Genomic DNA, 26,852 nt, shown 5'->3' with positions numbered 1-26,852 from the left:
ATGGGTTTGATTTCTCTCCCCTGCAGTTCAATCCACTTTTCCTGGTAGAGCCCTCATCCTTCTATAATGGCATTGTAAATTACTACATTACTGCACCCAGTCCTTTCAATAATACTATGTATCTACTGATTACATATTTTTAAAATGATGTAGGGATAACTTCAGCTGATGTTTTAACTTCCCCCTGAAATCTTTAAACTGAGAGGAAGCAGACTGCAACCAAATGTGAAAAAGTAATGGGCTACTTCTGCTCAGCCTGATGTGGAATCTAATTAACCTTTAATAACTTCTTTAAAAAAGGAAGCATAAACTTTCGACAGATTTATCTGAGACCATAAAATTTCACGCCAGTGAAAATGATCTTTTTTAACCCATTAATTGAATCTGGAGATGAAGCATGTCTGCAAAAATCTTAGAATCATTTTTTTTGTTGTTTTAGTTTCTATGAGATGTTCATATAGTCTGAGGCTGAGAGGCTGCAGCTCTGAGACGAGGGCCTAAAAAGGAGTGGCATGACTCAATGATTCATAAGACTGAATAATTCAATGACTGAATGCATGTAGAGCACTCCGCCCCTGCTGAACCCGCTCCTCCACAGACCTGTAACAGACTTCCAGGCAAACCTCTGCAAGCCTGATCCACACCATACATAAAAACAACAAAAAGACAAAATCAAGCTACAGCTAATGCATGGATCAGAATTTCTCTTCATGACATCGCTCATATCAAACGCTCTTTTACAATCCCTCCTTATACACACCACTGTATTTACACATACAGAATTTGTTATACTATTCAATTGTTCTTTATACTTTACATTAATCCAAACATTCAGTTAAGATTTAAGTACTTAATGCTTAATACTGTGGAGCCAGACTCCCAACTCCAGTCCTCAAGAGCAACTGTCCTTGAATGCATCCCTTCTCCTCCACACCTGAACCAAACGAATAATCAGCTCAGCAACCCTGGTAATGAGCAACTCAATCGATTCACCTGTGTTGAAGATGGGATAGATCAACAAAGTTTCAGGGATTATCCTGAAACTTTGTTGGGTGGGGAGAAGTTAGGAAGATTCTAAGAGCCCTGATTGAGGGGGGGCCCAAAAGCAGAAGAAAATATATGTCCAACTATATTTTTTAATTATAAACAGTAAATCCAGCAGAAAATTAAATAATATTTGTGTTTTCCCTCCTTTTTCAGCAATAAATAGTGTAGCTCTGGGGCCAGGTTACTGACTCGTAGAAACAGAAGGGCTCATATTACCGATATTATTACCGATTCTAAAAGCTCTTCATTGGTTCCCAGATCTTTTCGGTTCCAGTTTAAAATCCTGGTGCTGACCTTCAGAGCCTTCACTGGTCAGATTCCCTGCTACATTAGAGGCTTGTTGTGTCCTTATACCCCCTCTTGGAGGCTGACACCTCAGAACCTGCTCATGGTCCCTAATACTCGTTACAGGACCAATGGAGATGACTCCTTTCAGGTGGTCGTGCGGGCACTCAAGAACGATCTTCCATTTTCCTTGCGCTTACTTAATTCTATTGATGTTTTTGAGAGTGAACTGAAAACCTATTTGTTTGAGAAATCATTTTAATTCTAGTGGATTAAGGGTCTTTTTATGACCATGCATTTTGTGACTGTGAAGAACTTATTGATCTTTATATCTGTGAATAGTGCTATATAAATAAACATTACTTACTTACTAACAGAGCATGAATATACTGACATCAAATATCTGTCTTTGTCCCTCGTTCATCAGCAGCCCTGTCTCTTCAACCCCCCTCCTTCTCCCAGTGACAGATGGGCAACATAAAGTTGTGATCAAGGAAAGGCTACTACTTTGCATCAGTGCAGTTTCCCTCTTTTTACCATTCCAAAAAAATTTAATAAAAGTTTCTATATATATATATAAATTAAAAAATATATGTTTTTTTTTTTAATAATGGTCACTATAAATGAAATGGCCTCCAGTTGTTTATACTGTGTCCTGGACAGCTGAGGTGCATTGGGTAGCCTCCAGCAGCTTGTATAAAAATCTTTGTGAGTATAAAAAACATTTAGTTAAATTTTTAATATTCATATCCAATTACACCCATTAAAAGACATAGATAAATTGTGATCATTCTCATCAACAACCTGAAGCAGCCAAACATGAATGTAAAATTTCTCAGGGCCAGCCTAAAATAATTTGTGATTTATTAAAGTTATAGTGAAACCTAATAGGAATATATTTTTACAATCCAAAACCTATTTTCTGTTCATGTGTACAGAGATGCATTTGTGTTTTTTGTTTTAAATAAGCTGTTATTATTTTCAGGGGATGATTTTTAATGTAAAGTTTCAAGTTAATGTATATTTGATTTTTTCACATTCAGATGTTGTTTGTTTGAGGAAATTAAACAATAAAAATTACAAAAATAAATTAAATGTACTCTTCAGTTGCTCTTTAAAGCAATTTTAACGCTTGAATATTTATTTATTTATTTTTTGGGGGGGGCAATTTCAATGTTTTCCATGGGGCCCCAAGTTCCTGCCGGCACCCCTGGCTTGTACCTTGAGTCACGCAAAGAAATGTGGGATTCCTTCAGCCACTGACTACTAGCTAACAATGCTAAACTACATTTAGAAGTAGAAAACTCTTGTTTCCAACATTATGACTGTTGGAAAGAAACAATAAGCTTGTTTCATCCAAGAGGGACACTAATTTCTGACTGTCGTGACATTTATGTGCAAAATCATAAAATGTCTGTAGATTTTTATATTTGCAAACCCTCCAGTAGCTGTATTTTATCTGCCATGTTTTTAGACCTGGAAAAGTTGGTGTCGTTACAAATTGTCTGAGATGCAGGGTGCAGGAATTCAGCTATGGTAGGAGGGGCATGGATGCTAAAATTATGTAATATTGCAGTTCTCTACATCCCTCATGTACGCGACATGTAAACTCACCTTTATGGAGCTTTATGGAGAGGACATGGAACATAGTCAACATTAACTCTTGAGGAGTGGTCCTTGTAGAACATGATGACATATAGATGAAAATTACGATGGATTCAGGGATAAAGGTAATGATGGCATGTTGAAACACTTGACTATGAAAAAGGCCTCAAATCAGAGTATGTTTTGGAGAAAAAAAATTGTGTTGGTATTGTAGATGCTTACTGATTATTGTAACCTGCGGCGTAATTAATGATCTGCATAAACACAGTGAGGACTATGGGTAGCTTCTTTGATGGCAGGAGGGCCTCAGATACCACATTGTGCCACATTGTGAAAAGACAAAACACTTGTCTGTGTTTTGTCTTTTCTTGGTCTTTTCCTGAACTGAAGCAAAACCATTGAACCATATACGATAAAATTCATGAATCAGACACGTTCAATTGAAATGGTAAGTATGACAACACATCCTTCACTAAAAAATATTCTGCTGTCTCTTTCTCCTGGCATTGGAGGAGCACCCCCTGACAAATGTTTCTCCTTTATTTTATCAGCTCTGGAGTAAAATATATATATATATAATTTTTTTTTCTGACATCACTGTGATCAGTTTATCTCCAGCATTTGATGGTTATCTTCATAACGTCACAAAGCTGTTATTTTTTTAATAGTCCCTATCTCCTGACCTTGGTAGCCCACAATAAGATTATTTGCAAACTCTCTGCTAACTGTTACTATAGCTAAATGATATACATAAGATAAGGTTAGGAATGTCACAAAGCCACAACTTTGAGAGCAGAAGTGAACTTTAGAAGACTAACTAAAGAAAATGAATAAAAATTAAGAATTTACCTCCTCCTCCATTTGCTGGGCTTGTAGTTTAACTAAAATGTATGACAGCATAAAGTTTTGATTATTTTTTCCCCCCTCTCAGTTATTTATCACAAATCTGAAACTACTGTATGCAAACAGAGGGTGGAAATATGAAAACACCCCTCCTGTTTACCACTAATACTTGACTTGTTTATAAGCAGAACCCCACTACTCACAATCATTGGTGTCCTTTGCCCTCTAGTGTTCACAGTCAAGAACTGCAGCATTTTATTTTTATTTTTTGGGAGGAATACGTAACGTTTTTGTAATACTGTTAAATAAACATATTTACCATTTCTCTAGTGTGAAAACTGGGCTTACATTTGTAAAAAGATGCAGAAGTAACGACAATTCATTCAGTTTATTTCAAAAGAACTTTGAAGAAACATCTAAAGAATCCAAAAAAATCCTCCTATATTAATTAAAAAAGGATTTATATTTTTGTAGTTTCTCTGCTGAAGGACTACTTAATTCTATTAAAATATTTAATAAATTATTCAGAATATAAGATATGGGTTTGATTGTTGTGTTTCTGTGCGTTCCAGCAAATGTTGGAGTAGAAGGAAAGGAGCTCCTTTCAACAAGGAGGGCAGATAAAATGGCGAAGAGGGCAATTCAAAATCCTATTAGTTTTACAGTTAAAACAAGTAAATCGGAGGGAAAGAGTGTTTTACTAAAGAAAAACTGATGCAAATGGAAAAAAGGTGGGATAAAAAAAACCAGAAAGGTTGTTATATAAAATTCAGAAGATAGTAGATAAACAAAGAAATGGAAGACGAAATAGAAAGGGGGAGAGAGTGATAACAAGGTTAAGATTTGGGCAAACAGGACTTAATTATACACTTTTCAAAATACAAAGGCATACTACTGGCAAATGGGACTAATGAGGAAAATAGGAAACAACAGAACATGTCAGACTGGAATGACATAAATATGAAAGGGAGAGAAGATATAGGACGAGAGAGTTTGAATTTATTAAGGAAAAAATTTTTTTTTAGATATTTTGAGGAAGAATTTGGGGAGTAAACATATACAAATATTTATTTTTAAAGAAAACTAAATTATTTCATAGAATTTGTATGTGAATGTGTAATATATAGATGGATAGAGTACAAAGTTATGTATTATTTTGTAGTTTTTTTTTTCCTTAGAAATTATATATATGTTTATTAAGTAGATAGTCCATCACGACCCACACTCCATACCAGTAAGTGGCGGTAATGCTACTAAATGTTTGTTGTCAACTGCCAATAAATCCAACATGAAGAAGAAGAAGGACTACTTACCCCAGAATGCATTGCGGTTTCAACATGGCGCGCCCCATAGTTGCCTGACAGTTAACGAAACGAAGCACAGGGGACGGTAACCAGTTGTGTTCTTTGTCGTTATCGAATGATTTATCCTACGGTAGGATGAAATTGTTGCTGGCGGTCCTGAGACAGACTCATAGACCAGGGGCTCCATTCCGCTGCTGTTCGACCCTTAGGAGCAGCGGCAGCCCGTCACCCTCCCAGGATGAGGTGATCGTGGGGTCCAGCCCAGAGCTGGTGGGAGCTTTGGGCTCTCAGGTGGAGGTGAGGCCGGGTTTCATCACAGAAGAGGAGGAGGCAGCTCTGCTGCAGGAGCTGGAACCAGGTCTGAAGAAGAAACGCTACGAGTTTGACCACTGGGACGATGTAAGGCATCTTCAGTGAGTGCAGGAACAATTGAATAACACTTATATTGGTCAATCAAACACCCCATTTGTCATGTATGTTAGTTTGTTTTTAAATGTGTGGTTTACAGCTAAATAAAACCTAATTTTAACCTGACTAAAAATAGATGGATCAAATTATATTATTATAGCCATGTTACAAAATCATGTTTATAAAAGCTGCCAAGCAGGCAGCCATTGACCCCCATCATAATTACAGAAAGTCACTAAAGTTTTTTGTTCTTTTTTAATCTGGAGTGTGATGCATCTTGGCCCAATCATGGAAAGTTGAATGGAAGGAAGAAAGTGTTCTTAAATAAATTACACAAGTAACAGAGGAAAGCGCATTCTTCTGGTGAATGTTTGGTAAAATCCTTCCACTGATTATATCATTTTGTTTTCCCCATCAGTGGCACCGCTTCAATATCAGTTACAGCATCTTTGCAGGTTTTTGTTTATACAGGGACTTAATTAATCTAGTTTGTGATAGATTATCTATGTTTGGTCTTTTTTATATCTACTGAACAGACTTCTTTAATTTTGTAAAATATTTTATTGAGATAAATTCTCTTCAAAACCCATCTACCAAGTACACATGCTTTTGGTGATATTGCTCAAGGTAATCTGATCACAGGTCTTTTAATTGTGTTTTTGTCCTCCTTTCCTTTTTTAATAAAATCCCTATTTTTTTATATGCACAGCTGCACCAAAACATTTCACCTGCTTTTAATTAAAACTATTGATTACAACAATAAAACACAAGAAATAGGTTTATTCAGCTGACCAGGAAATACAAGGATAAAATTGAAATGCTTCCCAATTAATGTCAATCTAAAGTCAATTAATCTATGGCTTCATCTGCCATAGTGTTGGCTCATTCACAGCCTGATTCCTATGATATCGACTTACAGTTCTGCAATGCAGAATCAGCAGTTTTCCCAAATACTTTTTGAAAAAGGTTTCTATGAAAGCATGCTGATTTTTAAGTAATTGCAGGCAATCATGCAATTTGCTTTTAAAAACATCAATACATATGCTTTCCAAAGTCTTTTAAACAACTCTACATGATGCATATATTTGATTCCTATCATAAATTAATCTGCACTGTTATCTTGTTCATATTCAGGCAATTCATGGGTACAGAGAGACGGAGCGTGTGAGGTGGGGGCCGGTGTGTGAGGGAATCCTGAACCGTGTCCGATCTTTAGCATTCCCTCAGGGCAGTCCTCTTCTGGGCCCCGTGCACGTTCTAGATTTGGACAAAGCTGGTTACATCAAGCCCCACATCGACAGCGTCAAGGTGCCTCTCTATCTACGCTGTTTTTGTGAGCTAGTCTGTTATCTTAATTTCTCTTCTTGTTTTTTTAGTTTTGTGGAAGCACCATCGCCGGATTGAGTCTTTTATCCGACAGCATCATGCGTTTAGTAAAGGATAACTCACCCGATGAATGGCTGGATCTGCTGCTCACTCGTCGCTCCCTCTACATCCTGAGGTTCATTAGACATATCCATTAAATTTGAATGTATTTCCGAATATAAATTGCAGTTATGCTTTAATTTCTGTCCTGTTTTCACAGGGACCAGGCTAGATATAACTTCTCACATGAGATCCTAAAAGATGAAGAGTCAGTGTTCAACGGACAAAGGGTGCCTCGCCAGCGACGGATCTCCGTCATCTGTCGTAACCTTCCAGACTAATACCTACTGCTTCTCATTTTAAATAACATATTTTTGACTGATTCTAAAAGATTGTAAAAACAATATATTTTATTGTGTTTCAAAACCTCCAAAAATCAAAGTCATTATGAAACTGAAGGAAAGGTTTTGTATTGTATATAATTATACCATCTTTTTCTGTTTCTTTTTATCCTTCTGTATGATATACTCTTAGAAATCCTGAAACTGCTTTTCACCTTAAGCTGAGGGATTAAAGTAAAGCTTAAAAACATGAAAACAAGACATGGTGTAGAATTTTCATCTGAAACTTGACTATTTTAAATTATTAATAAATATTTCTCAATCCAGCTCTATTCTCTTTTTTTGCTGTAATGAGGAAAACAAACAAACAAAAAAAACCCCACTTGTTTCACCCTTTACAAGGTACTCATTGAAATACTTTGAAAATAAAAAGTTAAAGCCAAGAGTGTTATTGGAGGACAGGACAAGACCTTATAACTTTGGTAACATTAAAAAAAAAAACTGTACTTTGATGGCCAAAATTAAGGTCAATGTAATAAGAAACGGCCACTTACTAAATTTATTCAGGAAAAATCATAAAAGTGCTTCTATAAGAATTTCATTAAAAAAACAGTAAAAGAAATACAACTTGTATAACCTTAGAGCAGGCATCCCCAAACTCGGTCCTCAAGGCCCCCTGTCCTGCAGGTTTTATAGGTTTCTCTGCTTCAGCACAGCTGGTTATAATGATTGCAGTAGACCAAAAGCCTGTTAATCAGCTTTCAATTAAAATCAGCTATGCTGGAGCAAGGAAACCTCTAAACCTGCAGGACAGGGGGCCTTGAGGACCGAGTTTGGGGATGCCTGCCTTAGAGCATTAATGCTGATACAGGCGCTTACATTTTTTACTTTAATTTGGCTTAATCACTTAAACTTTTTGTTTAGCTTTTTATGCTTTTTTTCTTAACTTTTTTTTTTTTTACCTAGATTACAAGCGCTCGCATTTCCTCTGTAATAAAGCATAGACTAATCTAATAAGAAGGGAAAAAAAGAGTCAACAATTGTAAATGGGATTCGATCTCTCTCCAGCTGCTGTCTGTACAGGTCCTTCTCAAAATATTAGCATATTGTGATAAAGTTAATTATTTTCCATAATGTAATGATAAAACTTGAACATTCATATATTTTAGATTCATTGCACACTAAAATATTTCAGGTCCTTTATAGTCTTAATACGGATGATTTTGGCATACAGCTCATGAAAACCCAAAATTCCTCTCTCACAAAATTAGCATATTTCATCCGCCTAATAAAAGAAAAGTGTTCTTAACCTAACTAACCCGATTAAGCCTTTGGTGCCGGTCCAAATATTACGCACACATGAATACGCACCCAGTGGCAGGCAGTGCCAAAATTTCCTTAGGATGTTTTCTAGTTTTATGCACGATTGTAAAATGAGGAACAATGTGGGGCATATTTATGCTAAAGTTATAATATATCAAAACAAATCAGCGACACAAAAAAAACAGTCCAGTTTTAATTTTATTATAAAATATTTTGACCAGGGAAAAAGCAGCTAAAGGCTAACTTCTAGGATCACATTAACAATTGATCAGATTTGTAGTAAAACATAAGCACAGCTTTGCTCCATCACTTCAGACTCAACCTAATTAAGAAAGTTAAACAACAACAAAAAAAAGACTTTATTAAATCTATTCTTCCGAGAACTGAGGGTAGAGCTACTGTGAAAAGTGAGCATAACTGCTGTAACACCTCCTCTCAAGGTTCTACAATGGTTCTTGACTCCCACCCTTCCTGCTTTGCCGCTTACTCCGTGAGGTAGAAGTGCATTTTGTCGTTGACCATCTTTCGCTCTGGATTGAGGCGCTTCAGGATCTGTGCGAGCACGTTGACTGTCTGCTCACTGCTCAAACCTGTACGCTTCGTCTGGAACTTCTTCAGAAGGTCTTTGGTGGTCATCGGCTTACGAATCAGGTAGCGGCGGACAGCGTCCTCATTTAACTGCACATCACTGCAGGGAGAGAATTCAAACAGAGGCTAAGCTTGTTTGTGGATAAAATTGCATTTATATTTATTTTATTTTTGTAAACTGTGATTGGTTTCAAAATATCTACAATATTTGTTTTTAATATTTTGTATTCAGCCAATGACTGTTTTTCAAAGTTAGGGGGAATTTTATCCCAAATAATTGGAATCTATAAAGTCTTAGCTCTTTTAAAAGCGGTTTTAGGTGCCAACATCTTTTTTCATTGTGATAAACGAAATCCATACCTTGAGCTTGGAGTGGATTTCCCTGACGGGGGTTGAGGTGTGCTCTTCCCAGAGGGGACTGGGCTCTGACTGCTGGGCTCCATCTTCAGCCTTTTGGCTGCTGGTGAGTCAGTAGCTGCAGCCTGAATCTGTCTTTTCCCTGAAGAAAAATTTGCCTTTATCATAGTCAGACTCATACGCATCTAATGCTCTATCATATTTTTCATTTAAATCTAGATTTTTTTCAGTTTAAACATTTTTTGCTGATTTTAATAGAGCCAACCTTGCTCCAACTTGCTGGCAGCAGCACGTAACGTGCTGGAGGTGGAGGCAGAGTCGATGGATGGCGTCCCCGGACGACTGCCCGTCCTGGAGCTCCCTGTGGAGCCCCGTCCACCGGGCCGTTTAGGAGGTGTACGTTTCTTCTGTGAGGAGCAAAATAACACTGAAGATCAAAAATTGCTCCAAAGATTTTGAGCACTCTTACACTCAATATTTAACAAGCAGAAAGGATTTAGATGTAAACTATTTAAAAAATATTACATTACTCACCATAAACAAAGCAGAAGCGGTTTCCTTCTCAATGTCACTGTCATCAGAGCTGTCCGATTCTCCGCTGCTGTCTAAAACACATAATTGCATTAAAATATAAATGAATATTTTGCAATATTTATTATGTCTTGCATAGAAAAGCATCATGGGGTTTTACCTTTTTTCTTCTTCTTTTCCATTTGAACTGGGGTTTTCTTGCCTTCCTCCTCCTCTTCCTCCTCTTTGGCTTCATCTTCGTTTTGTTTCTCCTCCTCGCTCTCTTCCTCACTTTCTGACATCTCATCTATGCCTACACGTTTATTTATCCAGAACAAAACATTCATGCCTTTAGGTTAACACAAACCCAGCCCTGGCATTTATCTTGAAGTGATTTTAATAGCGAGACTAAACAAAACAAAAGTAAAAGGCAAATTTATATAATTCCTATTTAATAAAATCCAGTAAAAGCACTTTTTGTTTTTAAACACATTATGCATACAACTGACTCCAATATTTCTAACTTTGATTTTGTTTTCAATTATCAAAAGCTGCTACCTTTAGGATGCTCTTCTGCTTTGCTGACCTTTTCATTTACCGGCTCGTCGTCTGAGCTGATGAGGGAAGACAGAGAGCGACAATAAAACACAACCATTCCCAAATGCAAAACTTCACCCCTACACTGAATGTTGATGATATCAGAATAAGGAAAGGGCTTTGAGCAGAATGAACATATCGACATACAACTGTAGCTTGCCATAGAAATCAACTGAGGGCAACTCAGCGCACGGAAAAGCATTGTCCCCTAACCTCAAACATTTATTTTTATATAAGCCTTTAATCGTAATCAATCATGTTGAACATGAGAGCAAAGAAACTTACCACTTTGTAACAGCCCTGTCATCCTATATTAAGAATCACCTGTTCACTGCGCAGTACGCTGTTCCGTGAGACATATATGTTTTTTGCTAAATTCAAGTAATGATGAAGCAAAAATGTAAAAATAGATCAATCAGCAAATTCTCAGATATGGTGGCTGCAGCATTTGGATGTGAGGAAATAAAGCAGATCTAGTAGCTTGTGGATATTTGTTTTACATTTCAAGCATCAAGTGCTGATTGTGAAAGAAGATTTATTTTAATTATCAGATCAAAGCGGCACCTAGAAAGCTCTTAAAGTGACATATTTGGACTCTATCTAAATTGTAAGTGATAATTTATAACCATACCTTATGAGGATTCTGATAAATGATAAAGCAAAAAAAGGGACTAAAAATTAAAACATGTACCATCTTTAGTGAATCTAAACAAGTGATAAATGTATTATTTATCATAATAGAAGGCTGTAAACACCAAGTGGTGTTATCTAGAGCTGGACAACATTAGAAAAACATACAGTAATATTGGGAAATATATTCTCATTTATAATTAAACAAATAGAGAAAACACTTCCACCTCCATCTACTTTGGATTTATCCCATCACAATAATATCTTCTGGAAATATTTCTTACAAACTTATTCATAATTGGCAATTCCTTTTGTTCTACATCAAAGTAGTTTCATTTACATTTATTTCCATTTACATTAAGTATAGTTAGTCTGAATGTATGGCGCCTGAATCCTTAGCTATAACCTATAACTGTTCAGTCACTTCTTAAAAATATACTTATTGCATACAGTGCATAAGGAATAAAGACGGTTTTCTGTTATATATTGTGCAACCCTTACATGCAACAAAAAACATCTCTATATAGATATTTTTTTAAGTTTATAGAGCTCACTTCTAAAATCGATAGTATGTTGAGATTTTAAATGGAGGCTCCTTGTTTGTTCTGTATTTATGTGGAGTAGAGCTTTGCAGATAAACTTTTTGAATGTCGGTGTTGTTCTGTCATGAGAAAACTATCCCATAAACGTGCAATCCGACCTGTGTGACGAACTTGATTGTGTTTAGCGGCGCTGGGATGGTATAAAGGAAATTTTAGTGACTAACCTGCTTTCCTCTGACATATAATCCACTTCTAGGCCCTCATAATCTCCATCATCACTGTCTTCAAGGGCCTCCTTATCGTGGCCCTTTTGCTTCTTCTTTTTTCCTTTCCCTTTTCCCAAATCCTTTTTTGTCTTTGCCTTGCTTTCTCCATCTGTTACATAAAATGAGAGCAAAAACAATTAAAAAAGAATCAGATTGAAACAGAAACAATATTGATGACTATCAGATATATGATAGGCTCTATAAGAGGGTGTGTGCACCTCATGATTTTCCTTACCGTCTCCCATGCTGCTGTCGCTGTCATCACTGCTCATCTCCAGGTCATCCTCAAGGCCGTGAATGAGAAAGTCGCCACTTTTTCCCCTCCCCTTCTTTTTCTTCTTCCCACCCTTTTCTGTCTCATCGTCATCATCCTCACCGCGCTCGCTCTCCCGTAGGCGTCTCTGAAGCATAATGCTGAAATGATTTACAACCTTGTTCCGCCTGTAAAAGTAGGGAATCATGAATCGTACATGGTTTATTATACAGGTATATTTTAGGTCCTTTTCCTCCCCCAAATAACTTTAATTTCTTTCATTTCCCTCACCTGCCCCACTCTTCTTCAGCTTCCTCAGCAGTCAAAGTTCGATGCTTCGCCTGCTGTGTAAAGTTATACCACCCATGAACTGGAAAGGCTTCAAAAGCTCCATCTGGACACTGTGTAAAAATGTAGTAGGATGCGTTTTCTGTAACTCCACCCTTCTTTATACCTTTGAACCTGATTAAAAAAACAGAACAATCAAATAATAAGCATGAACTACAAAAATACATTGCAAAAAAAATAAAAATATATTAACATTTGTTAAACCTTTCAATTTCATATCTTTATAAGAGCAACATAGATTCTATTTTCTAACCTTTTCCCAGCTTTCCCATTGACCTTAAGGATCCAAGGCTGGTCTTCCACTTTGAACTCTCGGGTCACTATTCCAAACTTTTTTCGCCTGGCCTCTTCTCGCTGTTTTTTGCCAAACTCACTGCCAGCACCGCTCTCAGGTATCTCCTCTTCCCCATATATTCGCCGAGCGCTCATGTCTCTTTCCATTCGTGCCTTGTAAGAGAAAGAAGGGGGAAAAGCTCAAACTGGCATTGAGTTGTATAGTAATTTGTAATTTTAACATTGCTGCAACTCTTAAAAAAAATCTTTCTTTTAAAATTATTCCATTCTCATGCGGGGATATGAAGGCCCACCTGTGTCCAGCTTGAACAGTTGACTCTGTCACCTGCATTGAAAGCCATTATATTGTACTTTTTGCTGGTGTTTCTATGGGAAAGACAAACAGGGGTGAATATAAAACAATACTCTCCAACAAAACTCTTGGTGTTAGTTTATTTATCAGATCTAAACCTTGTGTGGCTAATCTATATTCATGTTTTACACCAATAATGTACTATTCATAAGCATATTGGTCTGTGTTACTCACTTGGGGACTCTCACAGTGTACTCTGTGGTTGAGGAACCTCCGCCACTCTGTAAGATAGACAAACAGGTTGGTCTATAAACATGTTTTGCCTTTTCTGTAATCTTCAGGGATTACTACTAAAGCACAAACGGGACGTATAAAGCCATTCAATGTAGACTTAATGAACTAGAATGTACAAAGTAATTGGAAAATAAATGTTACTAGCATTTTTAAGAACAACTGTGATTTACTTACCAATGACGTCATGGTGTGTGCTGGGCGGCTGGATTTATCAACAGACGAATCTTTATAATATATTACACTAAATCACACATACAGAAATAAAAATAGGTTTGTTATAATGGCAATGTAATAATTACTAACGGATGACAGAGACAAGTGTCTAAATACCACTGAGACACGAACTACTAAAACGTTTTTTTTTTTTTTTTGCATTAAAAACACGTCAATGCTTGCTACAATTTATACGTTATACACAATACACGATTTGAATAAAATCTGGGAATACACGCATATTACAAGACAGACGAAGTATCATAAATTCTGAACCGACAAAATTGTAAAGGTTTTACTGTTGTCAACCGATGCTAAACAGCTAGCAAGAAGTAATCAAAGGTTTGAAGCCATTTACAGTCTTTAACTGTATCGCATTTAAAAAAATTGTTGCTTTAAACCCCCTCACCTATTATTTAACAGAAATAACTCAATTCAAAAACAGTTAGAGGACATTAAACTGTTAATTTAGGAAGTAAAACACAACTGTGCGGATCACCCTGGCGCAGTGTTTTCCGCTCACATGGCCGGTCGGAAACAACTGGTTACAAACGGTTCCGCAGGGATACGCTTATCTTCTTCATCTTGTGTTTTCATGGCGAGCAGCAGACTAACTGTTGAAGCGCTTTACCACCACCTACTGGACTAGAGTGTAGACAGGAGATTTACACCAAAAAAGGAAAAGTAAAATAAGCACTAGTTGTGATAAGTAAAAAAGTAAAGGCTGCACTTATAAATAAATAAATATTAAGGTTACTCCTAAAATGATATAAAAAACATCTTAAAAAATATTTCTATGCACAGAAAATAGGTCATGTTTCCTCATTTGCTCACCGTGTTGGTAGAGAGAACATAAAAAACACTGAATCTGTCTAGTTTTGTTTAAAATTCAAATGTCACACTGGATAATTTAGACTAGACTAAACAGAAGTCCAGGATGAGCAGCTGCATATCTGAGTATTACTTTTTAGCTCTGGCATTCAGAGCATTAAAGTAAGTTGCAAATAGCAATAAACTGAAGATAGGGCTTTAAATCAAGCAACATGTAGATTTTAAATCTAATAGAGGGAAATTTTGATACATCATCAGCAATGTTTTCATACCCCCTGTCTTCATGTAACTATCAGTGTTCTTCTTTTAATCAACTGAGCTCCAAATGGACACATACTCTCTTTTATGTCACAGCTGTAACATCATGCTGTTATCTGTATTTTTATTATTAACAAGGCCGTTTGGAGAAAGTAAGGAGCGGTAGCTACAGGTATTTGTTATCGAATGTAGTCACCAAATATAAAAATTCTTTAGAAATATAAATACTCATGCAAAGTACAGGTACTGAAGTAGCTTTTTAAGTACAGTTACTAAGAATTTATGCTTATTTATTTGACATACCTTACTCCCTGGATGGATATAATTCAACAAATCAAGGCTTCCCAACTTTACCTATGTCTGACTGTCTAGACTAGAATGTGGCACTGCTTCACTGACACACCTGGAGATTTTAAATGTGAATGCAAAGTGGGATGCATACCTACATCAAAACCTGGAACCAAGCAAGACGCCAATGTCATCTGTAAATAAATAATGTCTCAGAACTTGTAATACATTTGGGGGTAAATGCCTTCATACACAGGCTTTCCAGTTTTAGAAAGCTGGATTGCCATTATCCCATAATCCTCTATCTGTTGCACATTTGAGCTTAGATCAAACACAAGACAAATGTCCCAAAAGGCATGTCCTTTACTGCAGCCTGCAGATGTTGGAAAAACATTTTTTATTACGTTCCATGCAGTTAGGTGCATTTTTAACATGGATTTATAGATTTTGGAGATTTTTTTTTTCAAGATTATGCAATTAATCTGAATGAAATTTTAGCCACATATCATGGAACACAATGAGGAAAGGTTATTTGTGCTGTACTTAGTATTTATGCTGAAGGCAAACTATCAGAGATATATTGTTAAACTGCTACCACACAACTCAGACCAATCACAATTTCTTAAAGGATTCATTCTTCTCCTTTAGCGGAGATTAGAATTTTCCTTCCTGCTCTGCGGGATAATGGGGTTGATTTAAGGATGGGGTTGAGGAGCTCATTAAGTCATCCTCTCTTTAACAATTCAGCTTTTGTTCAACTAAATAGTATACAAAAATCTCATATCTCACATTTTGAGATATCTAGCAATATCTACTATGGTTTTCAAGTTTTTAATCATAGATAAAGCATAAATGGTGCTCACATTCACTGCTCCTTCACTAAATAAAGGAATATATATTTTATTTTGTTGTATTTTTTAGGTTCTCTATTTTGATTAAATATGTTGTTAATATAGCTTGTGTAGCTATTTCACTGGGTGGGTCAGAAAGAAATATCAATTTAAGCTGTATGTCTTTTTTTTCCATATTAAATCATGAACTAAGGGTTCTTAAAAATCAATTAGTGTTGTCAATTGAGGTTTACTAGGGTAATGTATTCAGAATTTACAGTATAAATTCTGAATACAGAATTTATACTGTAAGAGGTGTGGGTATTGGGATTAAGCCTAATTTAATCCCACTTTTTCAAAAGAAGCCTGGGAAAAATCTACACTAAACACGGCGTACCGGCACTGTAAACAAATGTCCACTTTTTCAGATCAGAGAGGGGTAATCAAAGTTAAGACAATGTGGCAAAGTGGAAGCTTATCTGTACAAGGCCGCAACCTCTCTTTTAAGCAAATGTCTAAATCGTGAGAATCAGTTTGGTTTTTTTTGAGGTCTCGAACTTTGCTCAGCCTTCAGAAGTAGTGTGATATGGTCATGTTATGAAATAAATATATATATATATATATAATTTCTCTTGTCCTTCAGTCATGGCTTGGGTCTGGTTTTTATGTGCTTTAATGCTTGAATATAATTTTGAATATTCTTAGTTATCCCAGCTACCAAATAAAAAAATGATATCCATTGTTCCATCTAATTTGTCTGGATATGGAGCTGTCAGGAACAGCTTCATCACATTACACTCTCTACAGTGTATAAAACCCATTTAATTAAATGCATAAACAACCAGAACTCTGATGCATTTTACTTCTGTTATTTGCATGGTATTTACAATTAATCTAGAAAGAATTCACAGCACTGCTCTGCTTTCATTTATAATTATGCTGACTTAAAATGATCTTTCTTCATAGACATTGAGATTTTTTTAAAACAGTAATTGATCACAAAAGAATTCCAAAAAAGTTCAAATATATCCAATATATATGAATATATCCAGGAAGCTTCTTGGATGGGAAGTGAAATATCTTAAAATATGGAAAACCAGTCCAGTGGATAGTTATTTTTTTACTTTTTTGGAATGACTATGACCTGGATCACTGAGAATCTTCACCAGCATATTACAACCCCCCCCCCCCCCCCCCCCCCCCCCCAAAAAAAAAAAAAAAAAAATAAATGTTTATGCACAGCAAGTACAATAGGATAACACGCACATTTCAATCAAAAAAAGCAGAGGCTAGACTTTTAATTTAAGACTACTGATCTACATTGCAGCCCTGGTATGGTACATTGAAATATAATGAACAGATCTTTCTGAAAGTTGTTTTTGTAGATAATTTTCTTCAAAAATGTTAGCATAGAAATCATGCAAATACAATGATCATTAAGTATAAAATACATTTATGCTTTATGAGGACAGTACCTTAGTCTATCATATTATGCTTTTTCTTACTTCAGAAGTGAATAGACTTAGTGAAACTATTTTTTCTTTTGTGTGTATAAGTGTTTCAATTTTCTCCATTCCACTTAGAATAATTTCTTTTCTGCTAGTGAAGTACTTATGTGTTATTGTGTATTTGTGCCATCTTTTTGAATCCCCAGTTGGTTGCAGCAGATGGCCGCTCACACTGAGCCAGGTCCTGCTGGCTGTTTCTTCCTCTTAAAAGGGAATTATTTTCTCCACTGCTACAATTTTCATGCTCAGTATTAGGGATTGTTGTGATGTTGAAAAAAATCAATGAAATTAACAGTATCCTGGTGTTGTGTGACTCATACAGAGAAAGAGGTTGAGCTGCAAAGTCGCTGATTTAATGCAATGGGTCAGATATCATTAATGGGAATCTTTTTAACATTTCTACAAACCATATGCTTTAGAAATTCTGGGTCATAGCATTTAACATACTTCCAGTTTTTTAGTGAAAACTGAAGAAATAGTTATATAAAAATATTTCCTCTGACCATTCATTGAGATAACAAGAAAAGATGTTTAAAGATTTGAGACTTTAGTTAAAACTTTAGTTTACTTTAGTACTTACTTTAGTTTACCTTCCATTAGGAAGCGAAGAGCCAGAGATACATAGAAATGCTTTAGACCAGGGCTGTGAAACTCAAGTCCCAGAGGGCCGGTTTCATCCCGCAACGTTTTAGATGATTCCCTGGTCCAACACTGGCATCAAATCAAATTACTTCTTCGGCATGTGGATGCTCCATAGTCATGCTAAGGGCACAATTAATCAATTCAGATGTGAAGGTGAAGGTGCAGGACGCACCAACCCTGCATGGGTGGAGTTTAACATTTGCTTTGGACCAAAGGTTTTTAACTCTGGTCCAACTGTCCTTCGTGTTTTAGATGTGTCTCTGCTGTATTTATGGAAATGATGCATCTGTAAAATAGTTAGGTAGGAAGGGGTTGATTACAAATATAAAAACATGAAAAATAGCCTTTTCAAACAGATGTAGCAACTTCCTTTTTAACTTTTCAATTCTCACCTAGTGTTTCAAATGAATGTATGTGGTTCGACTTTGCTAATATGTGGGAAATGAAATTGGGTATGATGAATACAAAAAAAAAAATAAGGCTTTCTGTGTCATTTTGAGAAAAGTTAGATTTTTAATACTACAAAAGCAAAAAAAGGAACCCCCAAAAATTATATATATGTATATATATATGTAAGGGTTTGGAGGCATCGGAACTTCTATTTTAAAGGATAAAATTATTGATTGTTTGTCCAAATCAAAAATCACTATTAGGTCAGAATAAGAAAATTCATGTAAAACATTGTTTTATGCCTGCAGAAACACAGTACCTGAGATAATATGCAATAATATGATTATAAAACTGTGATGTTTTGTAGTTTTCCATAGCTGCCACAAGATGTTGCTAGGAATCCTAATATTAAACAGCGCATTTCTAGTCTTAGAAAGGCACCATGAGAAAAAAGAATAAATGAATCCCAGAGGCTAACTGGACATTGGTATTCTCAGGATAATTTATTGCCAGAAGGACACAAAATCAAATCTTACTTACACCTTTATTTTTTTTTCTGTAAAATAATAATAAGAAGAATATAGGTCCATTTTACAGAACCTCTCAGATTGCAACTGCTTTGAGTTTATTTGTCATGTACGTTTACATAGTAATATTTTGTATGAAACAAATCAATGCGCTGTTTTTCATAAATCCATGAGGTTTATTACTGAACAGTAAATCTGATTAAAGTTTATATATTAGATTAATAAGGCTATTTTCACATTTATTTGAATGGTAATCTACAGAAAATTTAGCGAAAAATGATTTTTTTATATACAAAGTTGCTAATTAGAATCTTTTGACAATTTTAGATTTGCTTTCACATAATTTGATCTGTTTCTAATTCATGTTTAATGTGCAGCTTCTGTGAGAACGGATGAGAACTCTGTGTTCCAGCTGTCTTGGTGCAAACTGCATCGCAGCTGAATTTAATGATGCTGAGCAGGCAGCGAAACCATGCTGTCCACTCATATTCTCACATTCAAACCTACTTCCATTATAGTCTATATCTATTTATCATAATCATTTCAGCAAACTAATATTAGATGTAATTCATTTTATAAAAATTTTCAAATTCAGAATTATATTGACATTTTTTTTATAATTACAAAGATTTTATCAGTGAAAAAATCCCCAAAACAATACAAAATAATAACTTAGAGAACATACCTTCAGTTTGATGACATACACAGTGCCCTTCAACTCTTTACTAGGATGATGTATCATAAATACACTTCAGGCATCCAATGTGCAGTCTGTGTAACATTTGCATGATTTCTCACACATCAGCACAGCCCGTTGAACAAAAAGGACATTTTGTTTTATTTTTTTTAGGGTTAAATACTAATTTAGACAAATATCTTTCTAAAAAAAATAAACAATATTTTTTCCACTTTTTTCTTGTAGGAAAGTTAAAGCACAGCACAAAATGCTACCCTTCAACAAACCAAAGTTTTTACTTTCATTTAGTTTCATAGTAAATAGTAGAGCAAACATCCTACTTCAAAAGTAGATTCATGTGCACAAATTAATTCAAATTCAAAATACCTGACCAAAAGACAATTAACTTAATGGACCGAGGATGCAGCCACAGGAGTACTAATAACACAAAGAAAACTTTTGAAAAAGAAAAAGAAAAAAAAAAAAACTTCTGCTTTAATGGAACAGTTAAGCTGCAGCTACCTGTAGAGCAGATAACGGGAACACAGAGTTAAACCAGATATTACAGTGCTAAACCTTCATTGTCTCTCACCACTCCCACTCCCTTTGCTCCTCTTCTCTATGCTATACGTGGTTGCCATGGAAACACACTTGCAGCGCTGGAGTCGTGAGGCCAGTGAGCTGCGATACCTCTTCTGGTAAACAAGCCTGCAATCTGAAGGGAACGTTGGCTGTGTGACAGTTTGTCAGATCACACAGAAATCAGCCAAAGGTCAGAAGGTGGTCGGACCAGAGGAGCAGCAAAAGGCTGCGGATGTGAAAGCTTCAAACTTTGTACATGATGATTTCACCGGCTTAAGAAATCACATGCATACATCAGCTATGCTGTTTTGCCCTTGAATTATGCAAAAGATAAAGAAACATACATTTCAGTAATTATTTGTAAATGTACAGACTTTTATTATATAAAAAAGAGCAGAGGAAATACATTTTAATGATTAGAAAACATCCGCATTTCACCATCTTTCTCTTCTACATGAAACTTCTGCTCAGCATGTCCTAACAGCAATGGCAGACGGCTTGGCACTGTGTCCACCAATCTTAGAGGCACACAAGAGTTTTATGAAACCAGACTGTTTATTTGCAAGTTTGAGTAATAATTCAGGCTTGCAACAACTGTTACTGTGGAGGAAGTGGAGTGTAATGGTCGTTGTCCTCCAATCTGATAGGAAAGTGTTTTGATTAGTATTATGTTGGGATAGTTTTTCTCTCTTTAGTACATGACTGTCATCTTTAGTATTAATTTAACCTATGATACAATTTTACAATGCCTTACTTATGGTGTGAGGCTGAAATTCAATTCAAAACAGTGTAATCAAGACTTAGACTTAGACAGATTTATTTGTAATTTTGTTTCCATAAGTGTAAAACAAAAAGAAATTTCGTTTGGAACAGCTGCCTTGACAACTTTAATTTTTTTAAAAGAATCCACACATTAATGTTGCAGCAATTTTTTCACATCTATGAAAAATTATAAGAATGGCATACTCCTCTCCTCTATACCACTGAGGAAGAGGCTAGATAAGCTCATCAGAACGGCCAGATGGACAGAGTGACAGTAGAGGATGCAAAAGGAGATCACAAAGGAGTTGGACTCGATTTCTGTTTAACTCAGCAAAAAGCTATTTGACCACTTGGGGGAAGTCATTCACTGTTCATCAGGTACTGAACATGCAGCCCAAGAGCGTTGTTTGACATATGGAAAATAATAACATATAATGATTCAGAAGCTGAACGTCTTTATGCATTAGCATACAGTTAATTTGGAAGCTGTGATCCAATAAGATACACGCTATATAAAACAGATATATAACAGTTATAAACAAAGCTGTCAGGAGCTGATGTAAGTTTCTTCATGATTCTGTCTACCAAAATAAAGCAGGAAGAAGGTGATTTACATTTAATTTATCTTAGGAAACAACTACCAAACACTTCATTATCTACTTAGAAAACAATTATTTGTTTTGGGTTTTTTTTTTGTTGTTTTTTTATACTCTGGCTCCTTTTGTAAAAAAGTATGTGGAGTACTACCAGAAAGCACTATTAATTGGTTTTATGTGACAATTATAAGCAAAAACAAACAAGACAAGAGAAAAAATATCAGTCAAATGACAGACTTAATTAGTTTAACAGCATTATTAGATAGAAGTCCAAATGGAGAAAGAAGGTATTTGATAAAATGAAAGGAATCAGAAAATACATTCTTTCTCCATCAACCCACATTGTGGTTCTGTTTATGTAATTTTTCATCTTAAGATTGTCAAAATGTTCACCTGTTAAATGTAAGACTGGAAAATTACTGAAATGATCAAATACATTCCTGCTCTATATGGTTAGAGCAGAGGGCTTCTTTCTGAAGAGGGCTGCAAGTGGCTTGTTTGAACCTGTTAAAGGAAAGCTCTCTTTACACCCGTTGCTTTTCCTCAAAAGAGATCACTTGAGACAAACTCTTTAAGTAACACTTCATTATGTATATGTATTAAATAACCATGAGGCATGACAACAGATTTTGATAGAAGTTGTAATCTTACTCAAGTTGCTCAGGGTTACAGAAGGCAGCTGCTTACCAACCGGCCACACATCTCGTAAAGTGGGCCCCGCTAAACAGTTAGAGAACCATTTTATACATCTCCAGTATGCCACATCATCACATGATTACATCATACATGTTAGCAGATGAGGAGACATCCATGGCTCCAGCTATAACAAAATATTACACTTAGTTCTTAGCTGAAGGACACCCTTCTCTTTCCTTTCCCAAATCTTTGCCACATACAGAATGATTATGACTGTATATCTGGACCGGGGAGCTGATCTAATTAGATCATTAATTAGAACTACTGGGGAAAACATCAGTTCTGAAACCCAACAGGCAGGTAATATTAGGGTGTAATAAACTAACACATCGTCAATGATAATTATCCTAACAAACCCCACACCCTGCTCTAGGTTCCTGGGCAAGAGCCTTACACCCAGATTGCTTCAAGTTGTCCTTTTCTCCCTAGGGGTAGGTTAAGAGAAATTATGTTGCAGTGTATGTTTGCAGTGATAAATAAAGTTAATTACACTTTAGATAACATACAATTATTATTGCATCTGGAGCAAGATAAAAATAAAAACTAAAACAATTAACAGCCAAGAAAATGTAATGTAAACTATTCTCATATTGTATATGTTTTTGTCACATTTTATCAGTACTGCTTTACTTTTTTTTTTGCAGTATATGAAAAAAGTCTGAATCACAAATCACCACACAACCTATTAACAATAAACAATTTTTGATGCTGGTTGCCAATACTCAGAATATAATGAGAAAATATCAACGAGTTACAAACAAAAAAAGGGTGTTCTGTGGGAAAAAATCTTTCTTTGTTATGAAACGAAAAAAAAAAAGAATGCATTAATGACCACAAGCAAGCACACATTTGGAATATTCCTTGCGTAGTGGAATAAGAAGAAACAACAATTGGAAAGGGAGAGAAAAATGATTAAGTTAGTAGTGAGGAGGGAAGGTCTGCTACGTAATTAGAAAACACACTTATATAGGTATATTAATTCACATCAAACAGGAAGAGTCATTCTCATACTATCCAAATGCAAAATATATATTCATCCCTCCTCCTGTTTTATTTCATAATTAGCCTCTGACTTGATTTACAAGTTGCTGAGGATTACACATTTTAGCCTGAGCCTAAGACTGGAAAAAATTAAAAACAAAATTCATAGCTAGATTTGTATTTTTTTCCCAGAGGGATGAAGATAAAGTGCTGGCTCATTTCAGATTAGCAGGAAACAGACTTCAAAGGGGGTAAGATAAGACAAACCAAAGAGTATTTATTTGAGTGGGATTCAGGGTTGACCAATATTCAGTATCATGCCTGTTGAAGAAGGTTGTTTAACAACCCCAATTTGGGTACCTGAAGGTTGCTTCTAACCGGAGAGTTGAAGAGAGAGCAAAGACAGACTCAAAGGGGGTCTGTGTGCATTATTTTCAATATTCATCTCTTGAAGACATCCTGTTCCTTGCGAAGGAGAACATTCCATACAATGAAAAAATAATAATAAATAATAATAATAAAACACTTGTCATTTGTTAAGAAGCTTAAATAACACTTAGGAAACTTTTTAGTTTGGTTTGCATATTTTGATTTCAATAACTGCATTTCATTTTAAAGTTCCTTAATAAGGTGAGACAGTTATTTAGCATCGCTTCTAAAAGCTACATTACCTTTATTTTGTCTTTACATGAGGCAGCACTGTGGTGCAGCTGGAAGGAACCTGGTTTTGAATCCAGACCAGAGCCTCTCTGCATATGGTTATCTGCCCTTTGTGGATGAATTAATTCTCTTTGTGTCCACCTTCTGCAGCTTCCTCCTGCAGTCTGAAAATATGCTCACTGCTTTAATTAGTCTCTTTCAATAACCTTTAGGGTGAATACATGTACGCATGTTTTTTTTGTGTGTGATTGTATTGCTTTGTATTGCTTTGTACCAAAGTGTTACCTCGTCTCACTTTATGACAATGAGAAGAAAGCACCTTTCTCCTGCTGTCACTTCAAGGAATAAGGTTGGAGGAAATGAAAGAATGGGTGTAATTATGCTAGTAGTGAGCTCTACTGGTGAGTAAGGATGTGGTCCAAGTATGTCACATTGCACAAAACATCCCACTTGTTCTGCAAAGTAGCGAACGTGAGTAAAATGACTCTATGATCTCTCTTATGTGGGTGCTGGAAGGACAAGAGGGGGACCAGCTGAGGAACTAACCCAGAGGAGGGGTTAGTGCCACTGCCTTCATGCCCATCCTCTGCTCTCTGACAAATGAAATTGTGCATCAGTAGGGCCTTGATGTGTGATATGATGGACCTTCTAGGGCTTTTGAAGCACCATGCATGGCCACCAACCCAGCTACACTGGGCTCTGGTGGATATCCCTTGACCTCAAAGTTCAAGAGTGAGGCATGTTACTGCTGGTGGTGAGAGGGGGGTTCTTGCTGTAAGGGTGTTGGTGCAGGCTCTGCGTTAGGGTATAATGTATACTGTTTTTTGTTCTTTTCTGCACTTCAGTTAATTCAAAAAGACATAAGAAGTTCCACAGCTTTTACTTCTTTTTGTCTGTTTTTTTTTTTGCTCAATGGGTGAATTTGGGGAGCCCCTGTTGTGTAATGGTTCAAGTCTTTGGCTGGGGACTCAGGTTTAAATTCTGTTTTCGGCAGAAAAGGGATTCAGAGTAAAAGCTTTGCCTGCTCTGACGAGCAAGTCGTTATGACTTGCTGTGGCGACCCCTGCATAAAGGAGCAGCCAAAAGGACACTAAAAAGCTTAATAAGTGAATTTTACATAAATATTAAAGAGCACAAGAAGGCTCCCTGTTAAAATGCATACACCTAATGCAAGAAGAAACTTGGTATCAAAATAGTGATGATTGCAGTAGCTCCATCAGGTAACACTATTTCGTACTGGAATAATAGAAACAATGGATGGTAAAAAAAAAAAAAAAGAAATAAAAAAAGAAAAGAAAGGCAGAGTTAAACTGTTTTTTTTCTCTGTTCTTATTCTCACACACCAACACACACCCAAAACCTCCGAAACTGAGGTGCTAAAGGATTTGTATGTTTAACATATTCTTGTTTCAAAATATTGAATCACCTCATGGCTTGGATATTCTCAAAGCAGGAACACACACACACACACACACTCACTCTCATGATTCAACATTGCACCAAGCACCTTTGTGCTCCCGCTAGCCTGGAAATCCTCACATTCTGCAGTGTGTGAAACAATGCAACAATATGGGCACATACAGGGGCAGTTTTTGAGCAATGTTAGGACTGAGGATGTCCACAGTTGGTCGTTCATAAATGATTCAGATAGCTACAACGTGCACTTACTGAGACCTGCTATCAACACAAGAAATCTACTAAAAGGGGAGCTGGATGAAGCATGCAGGATTAAGACTGCAATGCAATAAGACAGAAGGAGAAATTTATTGTTTAATATGATGATTATAAATGTTTTGGCCTTCATGAATATGTACCTAGATAACAGAGTCAGTAAAATACTGAAAAATACAAATTGAAAAAAGCAAAATAAGAGCAGATTTCCTTATACAACATTATTTTTTAAGAATTATGGGATCAAGGAGGCAGTAAAGCACCTGGTAGACACACTCTGTGAAATGACAATCAATGAGCATGGTTCACAACAAAAGCAATTATCTAAAATATATGTTGTATGCTGTTAAACTTTAGGAGCAAATGTGTGGTATGGTGTAGTAGCGAGTGTTTAGAAGGAGCCTTTATGAATAAAATGGGAGTGCTGAGGTTTTTCAAATTTTGGTTGGATTTAAATGTAGATTATTGTATGCAACAAAATTAGTCTACATGTTAGAATCCAATATAACTCAGAAATACATACAGGCAAACTTTTCAGGTTTCTGGGAATTTATTCTGACTATAAACAGAGCTATAAACAGAGTCGAAGAGCTAATCAAAAAAATAAAATCCATGAACTGAGACACAGAGCTTTATGCCCTTTAATGATCTCAACTCTAAGCGTTGAGTGCGAGATGAAGCACGGAGCGCATGGAGAGAGAATCAGGACCATTATTATTATGTTGCCAGATTTGAAACATGTTCTAATGACATGCTCTCTCCTCAACTTGACATTTTGCTCAAGAACCAAAAGTTAGCTGAGAGGGGGCAAACCAACTGACTCTTATAGCCAACACTAAGCTTTGGAACCCTTCTGTGCTGTTTTTTCCCCCCAACAATGGAGCTATAATGCAATACACGTCTGCTCTTTTTGATCATTTTGTGTTTTTTTATTTTATTTTAGTGCTTATTACCTTTTGAGAACATATTCTACCCATTGTTTTCTAACATGTATGCTTTCCTTAAAAAGAAAAAAGAAACACCTTGCAGTCAATTTTAAACCCTCTCTGCTTACACAACAACATTGTTTGACCATATAATGAGTATTTCCTGAATGGTATCAGTCTGTGTTTTGTATTATATTGTTTGTGTTTTGAGGTAAAAACAATTTCTTTCGCCTTTAACCATAAACAATATTGTCTTTAACTTTTGAATTTAACAAAACATAGACTAAACATAAAAAAAAAAAAAATTTAAAGCAAAAATACAT

The 26,852-nt window shown here is 35.9% G+C and overlaps 2 protein-coding genes across 4 annotated transcripts; one reads left to right on the top strand and one right to left on the bottom strand.

The window, feature by feature from the left end:
* Positions 1-5,107: 5,107 nt before the first annotated feature.
* alkbh7 (alkB homolog 7) lies at positions 5,108-7,512 on the top strand. The gene is made up of 4 exons (XM_015369044.1): positions 5,108-5,483; positions 6,627-6,800; positions 6,869-6,993; positions 7,078-7,512. Exons 1-4 carry the CDS (start codon positions 5,220-5,222, stop codon positions 7,196-7,198), a joined length of 684 nt encoding a protein of 227 aa, XP_015224530.1. The 5' UTR covers positions 5,108-5,219; the 3' UTR covers positions 7,199-7,512.
* Positions 7,513-8,701: 1,189 nt separating this feature from the next.
* On the bottom strand, positions 8,702-14,241 carry gtf2f1 (general transcription factor IIF subunit 1). Of its 3 annotated transcripts, none has more exons than XM_015369041.1 (14): positions 14,115-14,241; positions 13,667-13,733; positions 13,433-13,479; positions 13,200-13,272; positions 12,866-13,059; positions 12,556-12,726; positions 12,247-12,452; positions 11,970-12,120; positions 10,535-10,590; positions 10,158-10,289; positions 10,001-10,071; positions 9,732-9,873; positions 9,470-9,608; positions 8,702-9,209 (listed from the first exon to the last, which is right to left on the bottom strand). In XM_015369041.1, the coding sequence occupies exons 2-14, from the start codon at positions 13,676-13,678 to the stop codon at positions 9,005-9,007; spliced, it is 1,599 nt and encodes a 532-aa protein (XP_015224527.1). In that variant the 5' UTR covers positions 13,679-13,733; positions 14,115-14,241; the 3' UTR covers positions 8,702-9,004. The 3 variants fall into 3 exon arrangements, with proteins under 3 accessions (XP_015224527.1, XP_015224528.1, XP_015224529.1); XM_015369042.1 differs by having other exon boundaries at positions 14,205-14,239; XM_015369043.1 differs by having other exon boundaries at positions 14,193-14,229.
* Between the last annotated feature and the right edge of the window lie 12,611 nt (positions 14,242-26,852).

Source organism: Cyprinodon variegatus, unplaced genomic scaffold, assembly GCF_000732505.1.
Source record: "Cyprinodon variegatus isolate N-32 unplaced genomic scaffold, C_variegatus-1.0 Scaffold2399, whole genome shotgun sequence".
NCBI lineage: Eukaryota > Metazoa > Chordata > Actinopteri > Cyprinodontiformes > Cyprinodontidae > Cyprinodon > Cyprinodon variegatus.
This window is presented reverse-complemented; position numbering and strand designations above follow the sequence as displayed.